The 20462-nt window shown below is 46.5% G+C and overlaps 2 protein-coding genes across 4 annotated transcripts; one reads left to right on the top strand and one right to left on the bottom strand.

Moving 5' to 3' along the window:
- The first annotated feature begins 92 nt into the window (after positions 1–92).
- On the top strand, positions 93–18705 carry LOC108155192 (neuropeptide SIFamide receptor). Of its 3 annotated transcripts, XM_033389321.1 has the most exons (7): positions 93–1563; positions 1616–3665; positions 4976–6081; positions 6169–6235; positions 12346–12445; positions 16233–16871; positions 16934–18705. In XM_033389321.1, exons 3-7 carry the CDS (start codon positions 5173–5175, stop codon positions 17673–17675), a joined length of 2457 nt encoding a protein of 818 aa, XP_033245212.1. In that variant the 5' UTR covers positions 93–1563; positions 1616–3665; positions 4976–5172; the 3' UTR covers positions 17676–18705. The 3 variants fall into 3 exon arrangements, with proteins under 3 accessions (XP_033245212.1, XP_017141353.1, XP_017141354.2); XM_017285864.2 differs by having other exon boundaries at positions 96–3665; XM_017285865.2 differs by lacking the exons at positions 1616–3665; positions 4976–6081; positions 6169–6235 and having other exon boundaries at positions 132–1563.
- On the bottom strand, positions 12474–13177 carry LOC108155193. Its single transcript, XM_017285867.2, has 3 exons — positions 13038–13177; positions 12812–12963; positions 12474–12739 (listed from the first exon to the last, which is right to left on the bottom strand). The coding sequence occupies exons 1-3, from the start codon at positions 13047–13049 to the stop codon at positions 12598–12600; spliced, it is 306 nt and encodes a 101-aa protein (XP_017141356.1). The 5' UTR covers positions 13050–13177; the 3' UTR covers positions 12474–12597.
- Positions 18706–20462: the final 1757 nt, after the last annotated feature.

Here is a 20462-nt window from a genome sequence, read left to right as displayed (position 1 = left end):
TGTGTGCGTACATCTAGAGCGGGACAACAAGATTCCTCTGGCTGCAGTCAGAGTTGTATTTTTAACAGTGACATCTGTCAGAGTTGCTTTTCTGCAGTATCGAATACAGCCAGCCCTCGCTTAACACGAACTCGGTCTTACACGATTATAAAATTTCTCTTTTCCCTCTTTTAACACGCTGAATACCTACATTTGAGCTGTCAGAATCTGCTTTGCGAATTCTGATCGAATTCTGCGCTTACATGCACAGTTTCATGTACTTGTTTACAAATAAAATCAGTTAAAAACTCAAATTTTGCATAAAAGCAAGCACGAATGTATTATTTATGGGCGCCGCAATATTGGATGAAGCCATAAATTATATAAAAATTCGGTCTGCTCGACAGCCTTTATTAATTTCACTAATTTCTCCTATTTTATTTCCTCCCTACTAGTGCGTAGTGTAAAATTGATGTAGATGTCAATTACGCGTGCATCTATTACATTTGACTGTATATGTAAAACCATTTTCCTTTAATAAAATTATAAATAATTAATTAATAAATCGCATGTCCCAATGACGGTAGCTCTAAAATATTCTATATTTCCTAAAATATAGGTGAAATTTCTGTGCATCAAATACTTTGCAAGAAACTAATCTAATTATATTTTATGTCTACCTATACAAGGGCTGCTCGGGAATGGGCAATACTAAAGCCAATACGTAAAATCTGGCAGCGCCATAATAAACTGTCATTTTATAGCACATATGTATGTACGTACAACGTTTTTATGTTCACGATCAGTTAAAAACATCAATTTGGCAAAAAAATTGAAATTTCTTTCGACGTGGATTATCCCAACAAGAATGTGTTGATGAACTTAGTTCTTTATATGGCGAGAAAGCACCATCAAAAACGACAGTTTATCGCTGGTTTGCAGAGTTTAATAGTGGTCGTAGTTCAGTTGCTGACGAATTCCGTGAAGGTCGCCCAAAATCGGTTGTTGTGCCACAAAACATCGATGGTGTGCGTGAACTGATAGTGCAAGATCGACATGTGACATATCGTAAGATAGAGGCATCCTTGCACATTAGTTCCACTTCAATATATTCCATTTTACATGAACACTTAGTTGTAAAAAAGGTTTGCTCTCGTTGGATACCCCATAACTTATCAATCGCTCAAAAAAAGGCTCGCGTCGATTGGAGTAAGGAAATGCTTAAAAAGTTCGACCGAGGTGCTTCAAAAGATGTTTATAAAATCGTGATAGGTGATGAATCATGGATATATGCGTATGAGCCACAAACTAAACAGCAATCGACCGTGTGGGTGTTTCAAGATGAGCAAAATCCAACAAAAGTTGTTCCAGCACGAAGCACTTCGAAGCAAATGGTCTCCTGTTTCTTCGGGAGAATGGGTCATGTGGCCACTGTTCCGCTAGAGAAACGTAGGACTGTCAATTCTGAGTGGTACACGACCATTTAATTGCCGGAGGTCTTCGGAGAAATTCGCAAAACCAACTGCCGAGCACGAATCATTCTCCATCATGACAATGCGAGCTCGCACACATCTCGACAAACAGGTAAATTTTTAAGCAGACAAAACGTCGAATTGATGACTCATCCTCCCTACAGTCCTGATTTGGCACCCAATGACTTCTTTTTATTCCCTAACATACAAAAAAAAATGCGTGGTCAACGTTTTACGAGCGCCGAAGAAGCAGTTGAAGAGTTTAAAAACCATGTTTTGGAGGTGTCTCAAGAGGAGTGGAGAAACTGTTATGACCAATAGTTCAAGCGAATGCAAAAGTGTATTGATCATCAGGGGGAATATTTTGAAATACAATAAAAGCATTTTCATTTAAAAATTGTTGTTCTTATTTCCTATTCCCGAAATATAAATAGCAACCCTCGTACGAGGTACACATTAAATTGTATTTCCTTATGGCACTACAAAAAGGCCAGGTGCAGTTTAGAAACCGCTTACCTACATTCGCAGGTAGTTCGTTAGGAGGATTACATACATCCCTTGCAAAATTGTTCATTGTATAGTTTCCTAGTCCCAAAAACCCACCACCGAATTGGCTCAGTGTATGCTGGCAACCGTCCAAATGTTTGTGAGAGTTGAACCAAACACAAGGTTTTTGAACCTTTGGCTGTTCGCGGAGCAGGAAAGCCAGCTGTTGCAAAACGCACGCGCATCCTGTGCTGAACCGACTGAATCGGGGTGGGCTGGGCACGGGATCGAGTACGGACTCGGATTCGGGTTTGAGTTGCCGCATATCCTTGAGCAACAGCATTGGGTAAATGTAAATAGTGAAAAGCGCTCAGCTGCGAGCGAGCTCCAAATAAATGCTATGCTAACGAGTTGAACTGAAAAACTTGAAAACTGTCATTAAACTTCAAAACAAAGAGTATGCAAAGCGATGGAAAGGACAAAAGTTTTGATTATTGTTTGGCTGGACACAGATTTAATTGCCATCCCCGCTTAGGCCCCTGCCACCCCCCAGTTGGCGAGCAGAACCTGAATTTCCGCAGAGCGGAAAGTGCTCTATTCTCCTCTGAAGGAAGCGCAGCAATAAAACTTTGTTGCATTGGCAGGAAGGCTTGGCAGAAGCACAAACGGCAAAGTGTAACGAAAAGGCGAAAGCCTGATGGCAGCAATTGGCAGTAACAACAGCCACCGTAACAAAAGGAACAGCAGCATAATGGAGGCAACACGGAAATTGCGTATACGCCGTGTGCCCGCGCGTGTGTGTCTGCGCTGAGAGACATGAACAGAGCAATTGGGGGAGACCTCTTGTTGCTCTCTGTTTTGTTTCCTGTGCCTGAGCACAGCGACACGCAATACAATAGCCAACAGCGGGGAGGAAAAGTCAAATGGCATAATAAACGTATTTATGAAAAGGCAGCATCAACATGTTTTCCTTTCATCTCGGCCCGAAATGAACAGGGGTCCGGGTACGGGTCCGGGTCCGGGTCCGGGTCTGGGCTGATTTTGGTTGTGAAAGTGCTTTAGACGGGAATCCGCCTTACGCCCACCGCAGCTTCCCTGAGACTCGGTCTCCCTGACATTTCGCCATTTAACCTTGCATGTTGCCAAATGTGGTCCTTGAGTTTTAAGCCTACAAAGTTGTATGCTAAGCCTGTGCGAAGCTCCGAAAAGGACAGGAAAAAGCATAAACATATAGGAGAGGCGAGGCTCTGTCATTGCATTTGAGGGACGTTGGTGCGCCGCTCACGGAGTGTTCGGGTGTATGTGCCCGAGTACATAGGCGACAAGGACGATTGAGCGAATGAGCGATGCGATGCGATGCGATGTGGGGGGGACGGGGCCGAGGAAGGGGACCCACTCTCCCGAATCGAGCTCGACACTGCTGTGGAGGGTAACGGTAACTGGCGGCGGGTGCGGTTTGGCAACAGGGACCTACATTCAGTCGTCGTCGGGCCATCGTCGTCGTCGGCTCCCACTATCGTGCTCCGAGCGTGTCTGTGTCCATGTCTGTCGTGAAGCCAGATAGCCTGAAAAACGAGCTGCCCGTGCTGCGTTGGCCGCAGTCCTCATTCAGACGCGAATCCGTTAACATCGCGGTCGCCGAAGGGCACACAACATCATCTATCGGCACGGCGACCAGCACATGGCCGTCCATGGAACGCAACACGGAACCAACCGAACCGACCACGCGTAGTGTTAACCTTTCAATATTTTTTCCGTTAAATCGTTTTTTGTTTCTGTTTATGTTTGCTTTTGTGTGGGCGCTGTGCGGAGGTGTCATCGCCATCCCTGCAGCGTGGGAGTTGTAAACTTTTAGCATCATTATGCTGCACTCGCTCTGCCTTTTCTGCTCAGTGTGCAGTTTTTAGCACTGACATTTTAATTAGTCGTGCTGTTGACACTTGGTCAAACGCCCCATTGGGCCCTTGGGCATGGACCATCAGCTTTCTGCTTTCTCCACTGAATAGCGCTGAAATTGACTAGACCACGGGGCACGGCATGTAAGCACAATTAGGTTTGAAGCGCTTTCACGCTCACTCTGTCGCAGCCAGAATAAACGGCCGAATCCAAAATGGATTGGATCGGCAGCGGAATAGGACACCAGCTCCAGCTGAGAGCGGCTGGGGACAGTTTGAATTGTGTGCTAAGGGGTCTTTAGTCGCCAGTTTGTCTGCCATCGGCTCCCGTGGATAACGCCACTCCCCCATGGGCGAACAGGCAACAAAAGAATTCCTTGGCTTGTGGCAATTGTTTCAATGCTTACTGGCAATTTTTTGGCACTCAATCGAAGTGCCTCCTGCGCTTGGCAGTTGTGCTTAATGGAATTTTTATATGGTGCCATTGAGTTACTCGATGGTTCGTTTTGTCGATGTTTGTTCGGCTTTTTTGAGGTCAAAGTGCAAGCTCGCCTTGCCTTTTTCAATTGTGCCCAAAAACAGAGCAGAGCAGAGCAGAGCGGAGCGACAAGAACAGCGAACAATAAGAGAAATGGCACTAAAATTAATTAACCACGCGCATGTGTTGGAGATGGTATATGGCCATGTCCCTGAGCCCAGCCTCTCGGTTTGGCTGCACCGCCCCGCGTTCAATGCTACCAATCCAACCATTTATCCAAGCCTCCAACATTTGGCCTTATCTGAAATATGCACACGAGGCCTTGAGCCGCCGACTTTTTCGTAATGCCATCCAAGGCAACGTCAACCAGCTGACGAACGACCCAGAGACCAGACCAGACCAGACCGACCGACTGCCCGACCGATTCGCTCCGCATCCCAAACGGCAACAAACTGTTGTAGGTTGTATGTAGGTGCTGCCAGCCAATGGCTTCTCCAAAGCACATCCAACCTTGGGGGGCGCGAGTGGCGAAAATTGCATTTGTTGTGCAACGACAGCGACAACTACAAAGGCAACTCTCACACACACACACAAAAACACTGTGGCACATTTGTATGTAGGAGTCGCATGTTAATTATATATTTTTGTTTTTTTAATCTGTAAAGCCACGAAATATCCTGCATATCCTACAACTGAATGTTTTTCAAAGCCAACGAAATGCCAAGTGACGATGCCATTTTTATAGACTTTTTCTAAATCAAAAGAAACTACTGCGAGTACAGATACCAATAAAATAGAGATTACCAGCGACGGTCGAGGCGCCACTTAAAGTGCCTGCTAGCTTATCCAAGACGGCCTGGCGATGGCAGTGAACGGGAGGATTCGCAAGCGCAAGCATAAAAGCCATCTAAGTGGCGACACTCCGACTCCGACGACAGCCACTAGCATAACCGCGACGGCAGCCACCAGAGCCACCACAGCAGCCATAGCCCCTTCAGCGCCAGGCAGGCCCTGGCCCATGGTGGAGCAGAGCGAAACAATCGAGGAAGCCGCCGCCTTCGCTGGGGACTATAATAATTTCACGCATAATTTCGTCGATTTGCAGAACCTCTTGAATTTCAATGATTTGCTGAGCACCAGCAATAGCAGCAGCAGCAGCAGCAGCAGCGGCCCAAGCAATGGGATCGGGAATGCCAGTGACAATGGAAATAGCAACTCTGTGGCCAGCATCAGCAGCTCCTCGAGCGGATCGAGTACCATTAAATTGAGTAACGGCGCCATTATGGACACTCTTTTGGGGACCGTTTTGACCACGGCCACGGCGACGGTGGCGCCTGCCGCCAGCTCTTTGTTAGCCACGATTGCAGCCACTACCACGACAACAGCATCGGTAGCGGCATCCTCGTCGGCCCTGGCCATCGCAGGCAGCCAGCAGGTGGTGTCCTTGTCGGGCCTGGCCATTGCCGAGGCCACCTCATCCACCTATTATGCCAACTTGCTGAACATGTCGCCGGCCACCACCAGCCTGATCGCGGCAGTGGCGGCCACCAAGTCCTACAACGACAGTTCCATGCGCTGGGAGCAGTTCGACGGAAACGTGGACTTCGGCTTCGATCCGCTCTACCGCCATTCGCTGGCCATGTCCATTGTCTACTGCGTGGCGTATATCGTGGTGTTCCTTGTGGGGCTCATTGGCAACAGCTTCGTGATTGCCGTCGTCCTGCGGGCGCCTCGTATGCGGACGGTGACAAACTACTTCATTGTGAATCTGGTATGTGCGCTCCTAAATCTTACGGATGAACCCCATTAATTTTGAACTTAAATTTCCATTCCATTCCATTCCGCTTCCCGATTCCAGGCCATTGCGGACATCCTTGTTATTGTCTTCTGCCTGCCAGCCACTCTTATTGGCAACATCTTTGTGCGTAAGTATCTGCTTAATTCCGTAAGGCTCTGAGATTTATTTGCCGCTGGGGGCCACATTAACGCCGTGTGGGATGATGCGTGGGGCTTCTTTCCGACTGTTTTTTTCGTTTGGTTCTGCATATTAGCTGGATTTATGGGTTGCAATTAATCGCCGCTTAGAAAAAGCTTCGCCAAACGACACGGCCGAAATTTGTTGGCACCACCCTGGCTGCGTGCTCACGTGGCGTATGCGTAATGTGCCAGCTACAGATACGGGCACAAAAACAAATGTAATGGTCCTGGTCATTATAGCTAATGTTGGCATAAATGCCTCAGGAAATTAAGCTTGTTTTCCTGCAGCAGTGGTGCAAGCAGTTTTGCAGTCATTACCATTCCCTTTTATATCGAAATTTATTTACTCTGCGTAGACACATTTGGTTTTCGTTTCCCTTTTAATTGGGAATCGAACAGTTTGCAAGGATTTATGTAGGAAACTCTTGCAGTTTCCAATTTCAAAACACCATTAAAGGAAGATAATAGGATGGAATGGCGTGTGGCCTTGAAATCCATTAAATTTTAGCATCGAAAATTAAGTTAAGTTAAAATTCAATTATAAAAGAATGTATTTAGTAAATTGCACTCCATTCCTGAAACTTCTAGGGAAAAAAAACGAAATGAATACATGTACATTTCATCTAATATCCCCCCCGGATAATTCATTCAGTATTTAGTCTGTCCGAAATGTTTCAAATCTTTTAAGCAATGTAAATGAGTCTGTGACATCAGAGAAATCCCTGCCCAGGATGGTGGCACTCAATTAAATTAATTTTCCGGGTGCTAGAACACCACACCACACACCACTCCCTGTCCCAGCCCGGAGTCCTTCGTGGAACTGACAATTCACCAATGTCCAATGTCCAAGGTACAAGTGTATATTTAATTAAAGGCCAATCCAATTCGAAATCCCAGCGAGGGCACGACGGCCCACAAACGACCCAATAAACGAGGTTGCGCATAATTGTATGCTTTAATTTAAATAAATTTTGCCTGACATGCCTATCTATCTATCTGTGTCGTATCCAACACCCTCTCTGTAACTGTCTTTCCTTCCTCCATGTACACCGTGCTCTTCACCCCCTTTGCGCCTTAGACTCGGCGGTAAGCTGTCTTCTAAATTGATTGTCGTAGAGTGTTCGAGCAGGTGCCCAGAGTACAGCGTACAGCGTACAGAGTATGGGTCTATGTCTATGCAAATCGCCGTCGACATGGAAAAATGATCGAAATCCTTGAGAAATCAAATTCCGATTGTAATGCACGCCATGTCAGGGCAGCCGGGGCAGCCAGGCAACCAAAACCAGACCAAGGGCCGCAGTTCCATCTTCTATTGGAGCCGATGGCTGCCCCAACAGCAGTAGTCCGCCTGCCCACGGCCAGCTAGGCTCACGGATTGCCCCAAGTGTTGCCAATTAAGTAGTGGGCTCTTGGCCCACCAAGACGGGGCTGTGTGTGGAGGCTCTCTTGTTGCTATACCTAAACTCCGAGAAACGGCATTGCACTCGGCCAACGTTCTCCCCCGCCCAACAAGTGGGTCGGCCAGAGTGGGGGCGTAGTAAACGAAGTCGGCCGAATGCGAACACCAGGAAAAACGAATGAAGAGCGAGTGGCTGGGCAGGAAAAAGTGAATGAGTTTTCCTCGGCCTGCATTGTGGGCTGCGTGTCTGTGTGCGTTTGTCTCTGTGTTTGTGTGCCTCTGCGCACTCTCTCCGCTTTCTCTCGGGCGCTCTCACTCTCTATGTACTCGCACTCGGCTCTGTGTGTGTATGGGTGTGTGCATGGCTGGTTGTTGCTGCTTTGCGGGGTGGCCCAAAGGATCATCGACACAAAACTGACCTAATTTCACAAATTCAAGCTAGGCGCAGGGCTGGCGCTGCCACGGGCCGAACGCTCTTAGTGGGTCACTGTGGGTGGCCCTCGCCTCCCCTCCCCTCCCCCCGTCTTGCCTCTCCGTTATGGCCTGACTTGGGCGGCTCAGCTGGTGAGGCCTAAGCAAAAGCAGCAGTCACAACAGCAAACACAAATTGCAGCCCTTGCGCTGGCATTTCGACTTGTGTGGGGCTGATGATGGGTCTGTGGGGAGGATATTTTTTGGGTGCTCTCCGTGCTCTGGCTGGGGGTGGTCCCCAAACATTCCGATTCGCTTTCGACAAGCTGATGAAAGACGTTTAAATCGAAGGCGAGTTCAAAGCTGCGCCAACAAAGGATGGGTTGGTGTGGGAGTTGGAGTTGGAAGCTCTGTACTGTACTTTTCTGTACTGTAGGTGCTGGAGTCTCGGATTTTTGGCATATTTGCACATCGAACATTGCACGTTGCTGTCTGATGTTCTTACACACACACACCCCGACTCGTGGCAAGGATGGGCTCCACCACCCCACCATCAAAGTGAATTATATGAAATCAAAATGCAACCGTCAAAGCCGATGCCGATGCCGAGTACGACGCGGACGGCGACGGCGACGCGAGCGATGGCCATCGCCGCAGGCAGCGCCATTATCTAAGCACACCTTCAAGCCTCAGAACTATAGTGGAAGGTTGTTTGCATTCAAGGCTCTTTGCGGCTGGATGAATTGACCTAAATATTTCGCTTGGCAAACCTGATAGTCAGGGTTATCCACACACACACACATACACCCCAAGCGTATCTGTGTGTGTGTGTGTGTGTGTGTGCTTGTTGGTACCTGCACGGGGTTGGGCCTGTACTGGTTGGAGGCTTGAGGGTTGGTTCGTTTGAGTTGGGGGTTTGGAATGTGTGGCGGTTGGGGCCCTTATTTATGTGTGCTTCGAAATCCAATAAAATGCGAAATGAATTGATTTCCTAGCCGCGCGCAGTGCCCCAACGGAGCCATCCGCCTTGAGACGAAGGATATCCTTGCATTGCTCAGCAGCGACTATTGTCCTAAATGGGGCTTTATGGCCATTGTTGTGCCATCTTATCAATGCGAAATCGTTGTCATTAAGTCCTTTGTGGATCCGCATCACGTTCCCTATTTTAAGTCACGTTGCCCTGCCCGTTTGTTCATTAAATTGGCAGCGTGATTTGTGCCAGACGCTGCGGCGGCGTATGCATAACGAAAGACGCTGCTGATGAAGTCATTTTTCAGCACTTTGCGCCGCATGATTGTATTTTAATTTAGTCGCTACGTGCTGGATGGCAACAAACGGCAGCCACAGTCACAGCCACAGCCACACGCCGGCTTCGCATACCCAGATCTCACCTCCATATACCACTCTTCGCTGTGCAGCCTGGCGCCCTTCCTGCGGTATTCAATTTGCCATCGTGTTGTTACAGCAGTCGCCGCAGGACGTGACGCTCAAGTGATAATCATAACAATAACGCATTTGTCTGAAGTGTTATGACTTTTCCATGGCCATTCCACGCCCATACCAATCGAACCCACGGCCCGAGTCTCAATCCCCTGACCCGTTGGCGGATTTGTTACGCCTGATTATTTCATTAACTTTATGACCTTACCCTGGAAACAAAATTGTAGCCCCCGGAGACAATGCAAAGAAAAATCCAATCCACTTTGCCTATGCGTAACGACAAAAGAAAAGTTTTCCAGCAAAGGGACCAAAAACTAAAAGGCTTAGGCAGGGCGAGCTTGACATTTTCCAGGGCCCCGAGCACGACCTCACCGCCACCGCAGCACAATTGAAGGCTGCTGATAAGCTCAAGTATCGATTGGTATTATCTCCTCTCCTGTAGTTGATCAATATTGAGCACCAGCTTATGCTTAACAAATGGAGACGCTGCTGCTGCGGCGTCTGCAGGCCATATGTTGCCCTGTCAAGACACACTCAGCGCAGACACTCATTCCTCTTACCTTGACAGTACGCACCGCGGCTTTCGACTTAAGAAGCTGCTTGTTTACCCTTCAGAGCCCAATTATTTGGCTTCACTTCAGGCCAAAAATTATTGTTTAGGGAAAATAGAGCTTCAAGGTCCGACCCTCACGCGAGTCGATTCGTATTATTTCTGACGTTTACACAACAAATTAATGGAGGATAGGGAGGGACAAGGCAAAAGGTCCTTTAATTCTATATTGTTTTCATGTAACTTTTGTACTGTTATACTTTCACTAGCTTCCTTTGTTGTTTTTTTGCCTACAGATACACAAAATCCATATCTATAAATACACATGCAGAAAATATAATTCCGTAAATTTATTTATGGACAGTTTTTAGCTTTTTTGTATGCTTTTCTCTATTGGAAAGATTTTAATAATTTGCTGAATATTTTGTATTTAAATTCATGATTCAACTCCCATGAAGTTTGGAGCCATACGTATATCGAACAATTGTTGACTTTGGGCACCCCTGTGTTTCTTTGGGATTATAAAAGACAACTTTGAATAATTTGAATATGGCTTTAGTTTGTTTGTATACTTAGTAGTTGTGAGGACTGTTGAAAACTTTAATCCAAAAAAAACCAAACAAGTCACGTTTGCATTCCTTAATTAAATGGCAAACGCTTTTGGACAGGACAGCTTTTAGTGAATTTAAATTTAGAGAAAGAAAGTAATCTGTTTAACCATTCACATGATTGAATTTGATGGAGCACTTCCGAACTGAATCTGAATTTGAATTTGAATTTAAATTCTTGCTTAAACAACTTTCTGGCAAACAAGTTTGGCCAGGCAGACAGCCATATATCAAAGTTTACCCTTATCAGCATATAATATCAAATAAGTAGCCGAATACACTCGCATTAATAGCTTCGGTTTCAGTCTGTTGCACTTGCAACAGGAGAGGTTTGCCTCTTGTTCAACGCAAGCAATTTCAAATCGAAAGATTCGAAAGAATAAACCCGAAAAGAAAACCCATTTGAGCTGCTGTCTCCTCGTGTACATTCGGTTGATTGTTTGTCAGTCCGCCCGTCCATCTGTGTCCGATTTTCATGTCCTGCACACGCACCCATAATCCTGCCCAGAACCTGTCCATTCGACTCCCAAGCCAATGAACAGAAGTTCATAGCCACAAAGCCAAATAATATTTATATTTTTATGTGCCAAATCATATTAAATTCGGCTTTTATTGGGCTGCTGTGAGCGCGGGCGTACGGTGCGTATACGTATGCATAATAAAAAGCGACAAGAAATGGAGATAAGACAGGCGAGCGAGACAGGAAATTAGAAGCCCGCAAAAGCACAGCCACGTGACGGCGTTAAGGTTGAGAAGGCGTCTCCTGCGCCGAGCATTGAACCCCACGGTGCGGATCATAGGGGCAGAGGGACGTCCTGACACTTCGCCTCGTGCTAATGATGTGTGGGCTCTTGTTGGTTAATTGCCATTCGATCTGTCATGCTCGGGGCGCTGTTCGACTGTCATCAACCTTGACAAAGTTTGCCGCAGGTCCTGCCAACGCTGGTACTAGTACTGGTGCTGGTGCCCTTCCATGCCCCCGGCCATGTGTGTTTTATAACCTTTTGTGTCTGAGTGAGTTATTCCTTTTAGCATAAAATTCATAACGCACAACTATGCGATTGCTATGTGGGAGACCGACATGTCACGAGGACGCGTCGCGTACCAGTCTCGTGTCTTCCATCAAATAGAATAAAAGGAATACAAATTAACTTAGGCAAGTGCGGTCTGGTCTGGTCTGGTCGTGGTCCTAGTCCTGGTCGTAGTCGTGGCTCTTGTCCTGATTGTGGTCCTGGCTGTGGCTGGGTAAACAATAGTCCCGTTCCCCGTCATCACTCACTGGCCTGGCCGCCTGCCTCCGCCTCCGCCTCTGCCGCTGCCTGGTCGCAATCTGAGACTTGTCACCAAATTATGAATGATATGCAGCACATAAATCTCAGTCAGCAAACAACGGCGGCGACGTGGGCGGCCTGCGATGCCAAAGAAGCATTGAACGTTAACCATAGGACCAGAGATAGGACAACCAGGACAACGACTACGACAACAATGCACAGTACAGTACAGGACAGAAGAGGACAGCACAGGGCGATGTGACCGAAAGTTACTCAGCATAATTTTTACACTGTTTATGGCCAATATTTACCCGCTCTCTACCTTCTCTACTCTTCTGTTCTGCTCAACTCTGTTCTAACCATTATTTGTATTTTTCAGCCTGGATGCTCGGATGGCTGATGTGCAAGTTTGTGCCCTACATACAGGGTGTCTCGGTGGCGGCATCGGTTTACAGTTTAATTGCCGTGTCCCTCGACAGGTAAGTGCAACGTGAAACGTTGATAACGTTGAAAACACTCTCTTCAATTACGTGGCTATGAACTTTTATTGGGGGATAATCTTGGATGTTGGTTGGGGTTTGGATTGGATGGGCGGAGGGGAGGGGCAGGGGTCTGGGTGCAGTTTGTGCACTTAGTGATGCACGACCAGAGCGGGGGCGGCGTGGTGCACGGGCACTAGGGGCACCACCGGCTTTACGGCATGAACAGCCACCACAGGCCTGGCAACAATCGGGGTGACGACCTTGACGGGTGCCGGATGGTGCACGACGTGTCTGTTCGAAGAGCGTGGAGGCAGTTAGGGCGATAAGCAGATTGAAAATTAATTGCGTCCTGCTCAAACTTACGAGTGCACCGAGTGGGCGCCATGATGGATGATGGGAGTGTGATGCACCACAGCGGGATGCGCCACAACGGGGTGCGCCACAACGGGATGCACGGCTACCACTCCGGGATGGGCGTAGACCTGGGCGGCGGCGAGGGCGGTGAGGACAAACAGCTGTTCGGATTCGAAGCAGGTTCAAAGGTCACAGATTAGCTGTTGCAGTAGCAGGAGATCCGACAGATACTCACAACTTTGAACATTTTGTTGGCTTTTTTTGCACGGTAGTTAGATAGGAGTTGGATTAAAGATTTGCAGCTTGCAACTGGTGACAAATGCAACACCGAGCGTGGCTTTTATAGGAACACCCGGCCGATCCGAAAGTGAGTGCCGGCTCGACGCTCAATGCAAGCAGCTGCTGTTGCTGTTGCTGTTGCACCTCGGGAAAACTGGTCAGGCAGCCAGACAGTCAGACAGTCGGACAGTTGGACAGTCAGGCAGTCTGTGGGTCGCTCGCTCGTCTCAAGATCAAGTTCATCATAGTTTGCCTTGTCCGTATTAGGCAGTGCTGCGATAATCAAATTCATGTTTTTGTTTTTTTTTCGCTACGAGAACGCCTTAGAATGTTGTTTTCGGTTCGCCTTGTCGGACTGATTCTAATGACTCTTTGATGAGCTGCCGCCAGGAATCGAAATGTCAGCCCTGGGCTTCCTGCCTCCATTAACGTCCCGTGACAACTGCTGAGGAGATATCTTGATGCCCATAAAGTCAGAGATGTGGCGGCCAGCTGATTTATCAAATGATACTAAAACGTTTTGACGTGTGCCAGTCATAACCCCAAGGACAATAAGAGACGCCAAGTGCCCGTCGCTTTATGTGCACTTTCATTTATATCAATTTCCAACGACCGCATCCACCAGAATCGGAATCAGAACCAGAGCACGAGCCCTGGGGGAGATGAGACCCACAGCTTCATTTTCTATACTTCTTCTGCTTATGTTTTTGTCGGACAACCACAGCAGTACATCATTCAATCGTTTGGTCAGGCCCCCCAGAACAGGCCATGCGAAGTCCGTTTGGACTTGTCCGTGGCTGTCTACCCGTATCCTGCTGCTTTCTGTATGTCCATCCGCTGCTTTGTATTTTTACGAGCACTCGTAAACTGAATCGAAATTTAAGATTTATTATCTGTAACAAGAAACTTAAATCTCTTCTCAGCTGTCTTAGCCTCGGACTTAAGTGCTCAGTGTTTCCCATTGATGGGGAGTGCAGCGGATACGCACCCACCATATAGGGCTTTTGTTCCCAATAAGACAGCCCCGACTGGGCTTATCACTCGCCTCTTCTTATGCGAATGCCATTTAATTAGGGTCGTTAGTTTCAAGAGAGAGCGTATAAGGATCTGCCCCATCATCCACGCACACTGCATGTTTGAATTTATTCATAAAAGCCATATATCATAGTCATTCATTCGTATATAAACATAGCTGTGGCTTTATGGCGATGACAGTGACGGTGCGGGTCTTTTTGGGTCCGCCGTCTTTGTCCGTCTGTGTGTGTGGGTCTTTGGAAATGTCAGGAGTGCGTGGGAGCCATCGCCGGAAGAGCCAGGATACCCGTAATAACACCACGCAGGGCATGGGGCAGAAGTGGCAGCATGTAGCCAATTATTAAATTTGTAGCTGCTCATAAGCTCCGCATATGAATATGCAAATTACTTGTACTTTTAGCTAAGGGAAAGTACCCCGCAGTCCCTTGAACCGCACGGCCCTGCGGGGTATTAATATGCAAGAAATTTGTATCTTAATTCTGCCAGCGTCACCGCATCTTTCGGCACATCTATCACCACTTGGTCGGTAATCCCGCAGAGATTTGCAAATATTGTACTCAGCGAAATGAACGGGGGACAAATTAGCATGATTGTCGTAAGGGGAATATTAAATCCATGCAGAAATAAATGCAAATATTTAAAGTACAACAAAACACAATATTTCAGGAATTATCTAAAAAGGAAACTATTTTTTAATGTATACTTAAGATATTATTTATCAATCTCAATAGAAGTTATACATACATATGTATGTATGATGCAGAAAATCTTCAGAAGAGGTAGAAGAGAAAGCTTTAATATATTGAAAAATATTCCGAAAGAAAGGGGAATATTTAGAGGAGAATCCCAGTCAACGGTATGGAACAATATTTCAGGACTTACACAGAAAGGTCTTCTGTTATTATAACCGATAAGTGCATCCATCTGAAATCAGGAGGGCCATCGCTGGCCCATCGTCTGCTCATGTTTTTAATATCCCCTCTTGTAATCCACATAAAATATATCATTTCAATTGAGTCAATGAATTATTTAAAGTCAATCCAATATGATTCACTGCGAGCATATACTCACATGAAATTCAAAATCCCTAGTTAATTTTTTCCGAATGCACGGCTTATCCCGAAGATCTCAATTAGACCCTCATCTGATTTATGGCCTCTGGCAAATGGCATGGACAAATTATGCTAATGCAATTGCTTGGCTCCAATAAATAATCACTATGACAATTTGATATTGGCTATTGCGGACAGCTCTGTCCCTCCTGCCCCAACCCCATCTGATAGTCAGTCCAGTACTTTGTTTCGTTGGCTATTTTTAGCGCACAGAGAGAGAGAGAAAGCAGAACAAGATGCCGTTGGTGGCGGAGTAGTAGTGGCTGCCCAATAATGGAATTACCGTTGTGTTATCTGGCAAATATTTTGGCGGGCAGACGGGGCCCAGGCGACGACCCAAAAATAGAAGCACAATGCACGGCTCGAGGTGGGGGATGGGATGCCCCATAATTACATGGTTTTGGTCAGACCCAGGGACTCCCCGGGCACCCAGACCCAGACTCGGACTAGACTAAAAGCAAGTCCTGTCTGCGACTATTGAACGGGCGCCACAATGATCACAATGAGCTGACTGCACTAAGCTAAATGAAAAACTCTGAGCTCGTTCTCGTTCCATCGCATCCCGTGTCAGCGGCGTCCCTTGTCCTCTACCTCTGCTATCTGCGTCAGCCGCCTCACAGCTCTTATTCAAATTACAATTCATTATGGCAAGCAAAATAAAAAATGACACCCCTACCAGAATAGACTGGCGCTCGCATCCCTCCTGGCATTTTTCAAAGTGAGTGAGAGTGAGAGTTCAATAGACGAGATTGGAAAGCGAATACTCAGCAGAAAAAGGCTTAGGGACGCGGCACACCAGGCGGCACCAGGCGGCATCCTGCGTGTGCAAATTAATCAGTGGGAGATATTTGCATGCCAAGCCTTGTTGAAACGGTGTCGTCATCGTCGCCTCGCCAGCTTGATGATTGCCATTATCCCTGACGGGCTTGACGTCTCCGCCTCCGCCTCCGTCAGCAACTGAAGCTGGAGTTGGTAAACATTCTTTGTGTGTGCACTCCTTGCAGGTTCATTGCCATTTGGTGGCCGCTGAAGCAGATGACAAAGCGACGTGCCCGCATCATGATAATCGGCATATGGGTAATCGCACTGGTGACCACCATACCCTGGCTGCTCTTCTTCGATCTTGTCCCGGCCGAGGAGGTGTTCTCCGATGCCCTCGTCTCGGCCTACACGCAGCCCCAGTACCTGTGCCAGGAGGTCTGGCCGCCCGGCACCGATGGCAACCTGTATTTCCTGTTGGCCAACCTGGTGGCCTGCTATCTGCTGCCCATGTCGCTGATAACGCTCTGCTATGTGCTCATCTGGATCAAGGTGTCCACGCGCTCGATACCAGGCGAATCCAAGGACGCCCAGATGGATCGCATGCAGCAGAAGAGCAAGGTCAAGGTCATCAAGATGCTGGTGGCAGTCGTCATCCTGTTTGTCCTGTCCTGGCTGCCACTCTACGTGATCTTTGCGCGCATCAAGTTCGGTTCGGACATATCGCAGGAGGAGTTCGAGGTGCTCAAGAAGGTGATGCCACTGGCCCAGTGGCTGGGCTCCTCCAACAGCTGCATCAACCCCATCCTCTACTCCGTGAACAAGAAGTACAGGCGTGGATTTGCGGCCATCATCAAGTCTCGCAGCTGTTGCGGCCGTCTCAGGTGGGCTCCCCCCTTGGCCCCTGCTGTTGTCTCCCTCCTAATGCTCCTCCTTATATTTGCAGATACTACGACAACGTGGCCATTGCCTCCTCCACCACCAGCACACGCAAGTCCTCGCACTACAACCAGAATAGCTCGCGGAAGAGTCCCAGCAGCAAGGGCAACGCCGTCTCCTATATCTACGAGCACAACTCCTTGCGGCGCCACAACATGATGCTGAAGCAGGACAGCAATCTGTCGCAGCAGATGCTGCTGAAGCAGGACTCGCACGGCTCCCGACAGTTCCTGATCAAGCAGGAGAGCTCCTGCAGCGACGCCTCCGGCATCCGGCGCCCGTTGTGCCAGCAGGACAGCAATGGCTCCAAGATCTCGCTCTCCAAGCAGGATTCGATTGTCTCCTATATGGAATCGCGTCGCGCTCCCGGTCTCGGCCTGAGCGACTCGCTGGCGGACAGAGACAGTGTCTCGATGGAGTCACGTCGCGCCGGCGGAATAATGGTGAACGCCACGCCGGGATCACTGCTCGACAAGCGACAGAAGTTTGTGAAACAGGACTCGGTCATCTCGTTTGTGGATCAGCGACCAGAGCCGCGACGGCATCAGCTGGTGAAGCAGGACTCGGTCATTTCGTTCGCCGATCAGCGTCGTGGTCTCCTGCACAAGCAGGATTCCCTGAATCGAGCCAGTGATGCGCCCACTCATCATGTATCCATACTGAAAAAGACGGACTCGCAGCTAAGCTACGTTTCATCTTCATCAGCATCAGCCGCTTCTCCGCGCCGCAGTGCAGATCTGTACGAGTAGGAAATTATTGATAACATTCTACCACTCTACCATCCGTTCCACGAAAACATCCTACGCATCGTACATACTTATATATGGACTAGCTACAACCACTTGCAGAACATACTCGAACATACATATATATATTTATAGAAACTAGACAGACATTATTCCACAAATACTTGTCTCATTCCTATGGCAGCTACATACTATATAGATGATATGCTATGACGATCGAATCCTGGTATTTCTGACTTATTTACTGTCCCTTGCTAAATTACAGCCAGATGTCGCTTCAAATGAGGGACTAGTTTGCACAGAATGAGACTAACAGGCAGGCAGGCAGACAGACAGACAGACGGACACGGCTCGATGGTCGGTGGGTATCTTCTATTATTACGAGTATAATGATTTTATGAACTGTGATAGAAGTTGGCAGTGCTGGTGGGGCTCTGAACTTGGCTGGAAAGTGTCGGACTTATCCGTCATGTCATCTTTGTCTTTGTCATCGCCGTCGTTTATGGGTAGCCAGATCTAGGAATAGGGAATGGGTATGGGTATGGACCAATTCGATAGGGGAATAGTTATCTAATCAAAGATCGCTTAGTTAGACACAAGATAACACCACACCAAACCACACCAAACCACAACACACCACACCACACCACACTATACAATACAATACATACTCGTACTCCCGAACCGACAGACCCCACACACATATAGGAAATAGATGTTTTATACGTGTTTCAATGGTACTACACACAAAGATATAAACTACTCCTTGGCTATGGCTATATAATATCTACAAAATATGTACCGTTACGCAGTTTTAAGATTGTTTGTACTCGCAATTTGCTATATCGAAGAGTCGAGGAACGGAATGGAAGAGAAGCGACCTACAACAGGGGAAGGGAGGGGTTCAAATAGCTTTGCTATAACTTTTTGTACGAAAGCGAGAGTGAAACGGGCAAGTCCAGTATCATAGTCGAAGAGGAAGATAGGAAGTAACAAAACAAAAAAAAGAGAAAACACCGAGGTCTAAAGTAACGTACCTACTAAATTTTTGTATGGAAATTCTTACAATTTATACATATATATTTATATTGATTTTGGAATAAGCAATATGCAATGCATGGGTATGGTATGTCTATGCATACACGGTGCATCTATCAAACAACAATAATCAATTTTATTAGAATTTTACACAAACCAAAAACCGAGTCGCAGCAGCAGCAGCAGCGGAGGAAATGGTGGCACAGTGGCAAATGGTTAGTAAACGCAATACAACGGAAGGATAAACGATGAAGGAAGCGAACAGAAGAGAAGAGAAGATAAGAGACGAATGGCACGACCACTACTCGTACAACGGAAGCAGTAGGCCGTTAGCTTAGAATATCGTTGGGCAGTGGTACAACATAGTGTACACATCGAACACGCACAAAGTACATAGCACTGGACCATGCTGTTTATGATGATGATGATGATGTTAGTTGGGGCACAGATGGGGCGGGGTAGATTAGAGATAGCTCTAGATTAGATCTAGGAATGAGGGAGTTCGGCGGTGGATTTCGGATTTCGGATTTCTGGTCCGGGAAGAGGGAGCACAAAGCAGTCAAAGATTTCGCACTAAACGTATCACTACAAACTAACAAAGAAACCAAGAAGCAAACAATAATCGAACTCAAATTCGTTAAACACCAAACACCAAAGAACTTTAAACTACGAGTATAAATAATATAAAACCTTTTAATAAGTACGAGTAACGTGAACTACGGAGGAATCAATGGTATAACTATGATACTAAACATAATGATAAACTATGCAATTTTATTGTTAGCCAAAATTTTATAAATGTCAAGTAACGAACAAAACAAGTAATCAATATTTATATGTATACAGAATATATCAAGTATAAAACATATGTTATATATCTTTATATACTTCGATGGTATTAGGCGCTGTTTTGTAGAGTTTTGTCACGCTTGAACGATGCTATTCCATCAACGAACGACTAGTTAAACTGTATGGGTGAGTTCCAATTCATTTTTTGGGATTTGCGGAAAAGCTTAAAGCCCATCCCATCATGGTAAGGCCTGTACAAAACTCCAGCGCTTAATGCAAGTCAAGATCTACAAAGAAGAATATCAATAATATATTACAAATATACAAGTATTTATATAGTTTTAACAACGCATATTCTCGTGCTCGAAACAGCAGTAAATGCTAGCCCGAATCCCAACCCCAACCCCAACCACAGAAAAGAACACCAAATATTAAGCTAAAGATTACATTTATATAACGAGCTATCAACAAATTTGTTGTGTGCAACAAAACTACATATACGAGTATTCAAACCAAACCCCAATATTTATACGTATGACATACTTATGATATTCTGCAAGTATGTAAAGGCGCGCAATAGAAATGTCCTTTACCGCTTAATCAGCCACGCAAAAGATGACGAACGTGAAAGTATTAGGGCAAAGTGGATAAACCAAAATATATATTTATCAAAGAAACCAAATTGATTTTTAGGTTTTAAAGTTTTAAACCGTAGTGCATAATCAAAACTTCATACATACATTATATGTGCATTATGTTCGTTATATACCGATATGGAAAATAGAAAAAACACCAAATCTGCGCGTTAACAGGTTCAAGAATCAAATTGACATTATGCAAATACAGTATCTATTTATGTGAATGTATGTATTTATGGATACATATATGCATATTTATCGCGTACAACCAACACCAAAAAAACATGCATGTTAGCAGAAATAATACAAATAAATATATATAATA

This window comes from Drosophila miranda, chromosome 2 (genome assembly GCF_003369915.1).
Source record: "Drosophila miranda strain MSH22 chromosome 2, D.miranda_PacBio2.1, whole genome shotgun sequence".
Classification (NCBI taxonomy): domain Eukaryota; kingdom Metazoa; phylum Arthropoda; class Insecta; order Diptera; family Drosophilidae; genus Drosophila; species Drosophila miranda.
This window is presented reverse-complemented; position numbering and strand designations above follow the sequence as displayed.

Coding starts and splice junctions, on each gene's coding strand:
- LOC108155192 (XM_033389321.1), top strand. CDS start 5,173: ATGGCAGTGAACGGGAGGATTCGCAAGCGCAAGCATAAAAGCCATCTA. Junction 6,082..6,168: donor ACTACTTCATTGTGAATCTG/GTATGTGCGCTC, acceptor TCCCGATTCCAG/GCCATTGCGGACATCCTTGT. Junction 6,236..12,345: donor TATTGGCAACATCTTTGTGC/GTAAGTATCTGC, acceptor TGTATTTTTCAG/CCTGGATGCTCGGATGGCTG.
- LOC108155193 (XM_017285867.2), bottom strand. Junction 12,740..12,811: donor GGCGCCCACTCGGTGCACTC/GTAAGTTTGAGC, acceptor CTCTTCGAACAG/ACACGTCGTGCACCATCCGG.